Here is a 6,711-nt window from a genome sequence, read left to right as displayed (position 1 = left end):
AAATTATGGAGGAAGAGAAAGCCTTCGATGACGACCTTCGGGAGCATTTGTCGGTCATCGTGTCCCTTCAAAACATGCTTGACGCCGATGCAGAGAGGAAGAAGAGGCTGCGCCGCGGAGGTTCAAAGCCGGGAAGAAAGAAGTTGAAGCCCCGGCAGAGGTTGGAGGGGCATACCATGCTGCACAACGACTACTTCGCAGAAGGGGCAACACATGCAGGAATTTTCGTCGCTGGTATAGGATGAGTAAGGGTTTGTTCATAAATATCATCCACGGTGACCCCTACTTCAAGCTGAAGCATGACACTGTTGGGTTCTCGTCGATTCAGAAGTGCACCACCGGCATGAGGATGCTTGCATACAGAGCACCTGGCGATACACAGGACGACTACCTTCATATGAGTGAGGCCATTGGCTGCATGTATAAGATTTGCTGAGCTGCGGTGGGAAAGTTTAGCAAGTACTACTTGAGAGGACCAACTGAAAAAGAGGTTGGAAGGATCATGGCCCAAAATGCAGCAAGAGGATTCCTTATGATGCTTGGAAGCATCAATTATATGAACTGGTCATAGAAGAACTGTCTGTTTGCTTGTCAAGGTATATACAAAGGACGGACATCATAGATATTGCAGCGTGGTGTTTGAATATTGATGTTCCTACCACAGCTAGTGATGCTTTCAAAGGCCTGACTTTTCAGGAAACTGCTAGTGAGGCTCTCAGTTTCCTCCTCCACCTCAAATTCTCCATCACAAATTCAACATTGGCGGTCACACCATTGAATAAACCAAACCAAGAGTATCTAGCAACATCTTGGAAATAGGCTTTGGCTCCACTATATTAATATAGCAACCACACTTATCGTAATTTTCCTTGAGAAAATTTAAGTTGATTTCTCACATCCCCAATTTATTTGATACACGAAAAAAAAAAGGCAAATTAGGCAACGAACGTGAGGATACAGCAACGAGTGATTTCATTTTCATAACAAAACGCGTGGAGTGAGACGCGCGGAGAGCGGCTTCTTCATTGTCTTGATGAAAGTGTCCAGCTCTGTGAGGTCGACGGCAGCACAATCCTCCGTCGGTGGCGCCCACTGGAACTCCCGCACGAGCGCAGCCAAGAAACACTTGATGTTCACCATGGCCACACCTGATCCAGGGCAGAACCGATGCCCCGCGCCGAAGGGCATCATCCTGATCTCCCTGGGACCGGGCAGAGGGCCAACGTCCTCTGCCTCGCCACCGGGCAGGAACCGCTCAGGCCGGAACTCGTCGGGGTCCTTCCACGTGTTCTTGTCCCTTCCGATGTCCCCCAGGGTGAACTGCACGAGCACGTCGCCCGCCGCCGCCGCCGGTACGGTTGCCGTTCCTCCGACTCCGACCACCCTCTCGGCGACGTCGGCCTGGACGTGGCGCTGCATGAACGGCACGAGCGGATGCAGGCGGAGGCTCTCCAGCACCACGGCGTTAAGATATGGCATGCCACGGATAAGGCTCCTGCGGAATACATCCCCTCCGTCGACCTCCTCACGAAGCTTTTGCTGGATGTCCTGCCTGTTTACGAGGTGAGCGAGGGTCCATTCGAGGCATGCCCCGATGGTCCCTGCGCCCGCGCCAAGGAACTCGGAGAAGAGGTTAACCATCTCGTCATCCCTAACACCGCGCCTCCCACCGCCGTCGTCCCCGTCGACGGGTACGCGTAGGTCGATGAGCGAGTCTACGTACGGACGAAGGCCGTTGCATTGCCCTCGAGACTCCCGCCGCGCGGCAACGAGAGGGAGGAACAGCTCACCCAACCGACCGTGCAGGGCCAGGAGCCGCCGTAGACGCCTCCACTCGGCGAACCTTGCCCGCAGGGTGCCAGGCGAGGCCCTGGCCTCTCCGACGGCGATCTGCTGGAAGCTCCGTATCACGGAGCCCATGGCGCGTACATGGCACCCGTCGACGCCGTCGCCGAAGCACAGGCGCGCGATGACTGGAAAGACGGCGTCGCAGAGGTGCTCACGGACGGGAATGGCACCCTCTCCGGCGGCGGCGGCAGACGATGACAAGCTGGCGACGAGGGCATCGATGCCCTCGCGCTGTAGCGGCGCGAGGTGCCCGAGGCGCGACGGGTGGAGGGTCTCGGCGGTGAGGTTGCAGCGGAAAGCACGCCAGAGCGGGCTATGGGAAACGGAGGCTAGACTCTCACCGCGTCGGCCGCCGTTTCTCTCGGCCAGATATCTGAGGAAGGGCGCCAACGGGCGGTTCGAGAAGTCGTCGGCGTTCTCGACAAGCGCACGGTGGGCGACGGCAGGGTCGCCGATCTTCTGGATGACGACTGGGGCTGGTGCACAAGCACGCTTAGCACTGCTGCAGCTCCTACGTCGCTGGAGTAGGAAGGAGAAGCCTACGAGAACTAGGGCAAGGAGCACAAGCAGCTCCATTGTTGATTAACTTTTTTGTTATTTTAGGTGTGTGTTGCAGTGAGCTCCATTGTACCTCTTTATATACACAACGTCTGATTCGCAAAAAAAAAAAAAAAAAATACACAACGTCTATATGAAGTGAGATGATGTTGCCCTAGGTAAGCGATCGATGAAGGTAGATTAGGTGTAACCTAACAATGGCACGGCCACTCAGACTCGTACATACCAACAACAACAAAATCTGAGATGATGTACGTACCAAATTTTACTTACACTTAAATCGATCATTGGTTCTTTTCTGGATAGAAGCTTTTTTTTCGAAATGGTTCTGGATAGAAGCTAGGATCTGTTGTGTCAAGCGTGCTGTATTATTTGCACTTTATAAAGTGGGAGCAGGTGTGTGCTAATTTTTTGGGGAACGTGTGGCGCGTGGGTGTATAATATATCGATCTAGCTATAAGTGGTACCTCCATTCTAATCATCATGGGAATGTTGTTGGAAGCTATACGCAGCTTCGAATAGGCTAAGAGCGAAAAAACTAGACTTACGGACTGATTCCTACAAAAATGTCATACGGAAGGACGTGGTTACCTCCGGTTGGTTCGATTGTTTGTGCCGTCCGTGATTTCTGGGTTGCAAATGATCCAGGTGACTCCACATCTGTCCGTAGGTTGGATTCCGTAGGAATCAATCCGTAGATGTAGTGTTACTCGGCTAAGAGTATGCCTTCCTGGGAGGGATGCTATTAAGCCTCAGTTCTTTTGGTAGCTTCTGCCTCAGTTCTTTTGGCAGCTTCTCCCAGAAGCTAATCTCCCTCAGCTTTGGGAAAACCGCCTCCAAAATTTAGGAAGACTTCCGAAATAGTCAAAACAAGATACAGTAATATAAATTGATACATCTAGAGCAATCTTCTCTAACCGCAATGTATACAGTACGAACACAACACACATATAACACTAACACGCTATTTTACACCCTTCTGCACTCACAAGTTATCTAAGTTGAGATCGCACCGAAAACTTTCATCTTCTGAACTGATAAAGGTTTTGTAAACTTCCATTCTGTCACACTACCTGGTGCAGCAGCGAGATAATCAGCATCTGGATCGCCACCCGTATTTCCGGCAACATATGGTTCATGCATGTTGTTTTCAAGCGAAAAAATATCAGATACATACATATTATCATGGAGCAATTCATTCTCATGGACCGAAACTGAACGGAAATTCGATTTGGCTCCCGGGTGCATATGCTCCCTCTACCAAAAAATTATATTTTGAAGTGTAAAAAATTTTAACAAAAAATTCTACGTGTACATCTCGATAATATATGTGTGTTCATCAAGTTTCACGAAATACCAATATTTTTATGGTCTATGTGAAAAAGAGAAAACTTATCTTGTGAAAATCATTATTTTTAGCCCTGAGTTTTGTCTTTTTTTTACACACGTCACATGAGAAATCAATTTTATCAAACGACTTTGTAAGGGCGTAGCACGGGAAGATGTACGCACGAATTTTCCGTTTCAATATTTTTTGAAATTCAAATATGTGTAAGATGCATTCCAATGAAAGAAGGAGTTCAGTGCGTAGTTGATCTCCGGCATTTGGCCGATGTTGAGACAATGAAACAACAAATTCGTCAAACATGCGGTTTCAGGAGATATAGACATTTCTAATAGATATGTCAGGATATTTGTAACCCTCATGGAGACCGCTATAACTGAGAACTAGAAGGATACCCCGCGCGTTGCAGCGGGAATTTCTTCGATAACTCTATTTGGTAAAAAACAAAAAGGATATAAGTTGATTGGAATAGGATGTTATTTGTAGGAACACGCATGATTCAATTGGCGTAAATAGTCAAGAGGCTAACTTAAAAAAAACTAACTTGAAATGGTTATGTAGTTGCCGTCTAAAAGTTGATCATGTGGATAATTAGATGGCTTAAAAATAGATGATGTGGTGTACTGTGCAACAGGACGTGGCGTCAGTGCGTTTTTAAGTGCCGCAATCAATTTAAGATAGAATTAAATATACATATCGGTGGTATCCTTGCTTCTGATTCCATTGGAATCTTGGTCAGCCAGCACTTGATGAGAAATGATAAAGTGCAAGAAAAGAGAGTAGATTCAGTGACGAGCTATAGGTGAATGCACGGTGACGGAAAACCATTTATAATAAGATAATTGACGACGCCGATCATGGAGTTATTTGTTGAGAATATCTCTGCATCAGATAAAAAAAAAGAATATCTCGCATCAAAGCACTCATCCAACTAACACACTTCCTTAACGGTGGTACGTAGTTATCACTACGGGAGAAACAGGCGTTGCCGTGCGACCGATCGCACGGCAAAGAGCCTATTTTGCACGGCAAAGGCTTTGCCGTGCGTCGACGCACGGCAACGTCTGCACGGCATTGTCCCCGACGGCAAAGACAACATTGCCGTGCGCCTGACCAAACCGCACGGCAAAGGCTCGTTGCCGTGCGCGCGCTCGCTGCCGTGCGCTCGAGCGTTTGCCGTGCGCGCGCTCGTTGCCGTGCGCTCGAGTCGTTGCCGTGCGACCCCTCTTTGCCGTGCGCCCAATACTTTGCCGTGCCCATAATTCTTTGCCGTGCGCTTCTCTGTGCCGTGCATTGATCTTTGCCGTGCGCCCGCGCCCCTTCCTGCACGGCAAAGCCCCCTGCGAGCACGCCTCCGGGAGCTCCCAGGAGCACAGGCTTGCGCCACGTGGCTCCTTTGCCGTGCGTGTGCACACGGCAAAGTGACCAAATGTCCTTTGCCGTGTGCACACACACGGCAAAGGGGCCTGATTTTTTCATTTTTTTGCTGTTTTTTGCTTATTCCCTGCAGTTCAAATATTGCATTTCACAAATATAGCATATATATCAATATATGATCACCAAACACATCAACAACACCACAAATACGTCGAGCACACATAGTTCATGCATACAATCCGTTACATAGAGTCCATAGTCCATCCACACAAGTTACATAGAGTCCATAGTGCAATGTTCAATATTACAATCCATTACAAGCATACAATCCGACAAAGCGCACGAAGACCATGCCATCAACCTTGTCCTCCTCCGCTTCCGCCGGCCTCATCGTCATTGCCTTGTGACATATAATCTATAAGCATGTTGATGGAATGAACATTTGCATTTGCATATTGAACACTTGAACAAGTAGCGGGTTGGGCACAAGAGGACTCACCGCGGTTCATGCTCCGGATGATGTTCATGTTGTTGACGGTGATAGGTGTCCCCGGGGTCTGAGTGGGCGGTGGCGGCATCCACATGGAGTAAGGTGGAGGAGGAAGACTCCCCGGTGGAGTAGACAGAGCCGTCTGGCTCATCAGCCAGCTCATCTGTGCCTGCTGCTGCTGCATCATCTGCTGCTTCTTTTTAAGACCGCCACCCCTTTTTTTTGGCGGCATGCTTCAATCACCTGCAAACACAAATGAAGAGAGTGGTTTATTAGTACGCAATATTGTAAAGAGATAAATATTAGTGAAAGCAACAGAAATATAAGTAGATGAACATTAATGAAAGCAACAAATAATGCAAAAGGATGAACATTAATTAATTAGTGGAAGCAACAAATAGCTACCATAGAGTTCTCTCAAACATAGCACGGAGTTCTTACAAATAACCTAGCTAGACAATCTCTATTACACGGAGTTATTACAAATAGGCTAGCCTCACAATTACTACTACATAGATCGGTAGCTCTGTGTCGCCATCCGTGATTGGACCGCGTGTCTCCTCATCGTCATCGGGCTCGGCGAACCAATAATCATCAATGAAACCTGGAGGTGGTCCATCTGCATCGAGGTCAATCCCTGCTTTGAACGCCTCGAGCAAACTCAGGTCTTCCGGGGCACGAGACATCCTCGGCTTCATCTTCTGCATTGTCTCCATCCATGCCCGCGTCTTCTTGTTCATCGTCTACGACCATGTCATCGATAGTCGGCAAGCCGATTGTGAAATGGCCGGGGAGCCCTTCTTCCTGATAAAACTCGACACTCCTTGCTGAGGGGTCTACGCGGCGGTAATCGTCCTTGTTTGGCGGGGCGGCCTATTGCGTGAAGGCACCGTCATCACAACATCCCATCCATGTAGACGTTTTGTCGGGTTTACGCACGCGTACGGGAGATAGAATACTTGAAAGGCCTGGGTTGCCAAGATGTACACATCCTCTCCCTTATAAACGGAGTTCCTTTCAACTTCGACCAACCCAATTTCAGGATCCCGTCTCACCCGACGTGGGTCAAACCAATGGCATTTGAAGACGACGG

General features: G+C 48.8%; 1 protein-coding gene across 1 annotated transcript; it reads right to left on the bottom strand.

The window, feature by feature from the left end:
• Nucleotides 1–978: 978 nt before the first annotated feature.
• On the bottom strand, nucleotides 979–2,424 carry LOC124672246 (cytochrome P450 89A2-like). The gene has a single exon (XM_047208509.1). The coding sequence runs from the start codon at nucleotides 2,422–2,424 to the stop codon at nucleotides 979–981; it is 1,446 nt and encodes a 481-aa protein (XP_047064465.1).
• Nucleotides 2,425–6,711: the final 4,287 nt, after the last annotated feature.

This window comes from Lolium rigidum, chromosome 7 (assembly GCF_022539505.1).
Source record: "Lolium rigidum isolate FL_2022 chromosome 7, APGP_CSIRO_Lrig_0.1, whole genome shotgun sequence".
Lineage (NCBI taxonomy): Eukaryota > Viridiplantae > Streptophyta > Magnoliopsida > Poales > Poaceae > Lolium > Lolium rigidum.
Note: the sequence above shows the minus strand (reverse complement) of the source record. Positions and strands in the feature narration are given on the sequence as shown.

Coding starts and splice junctions, on each gene's coding strand:
- LOC124672246 (XM_047208509.1), bottom strand. CDS start 2,424: ATGGAGCTGCTTGTGCTCCTTGCCCTAGTTCTCGTAGGCTTCTCCTTC.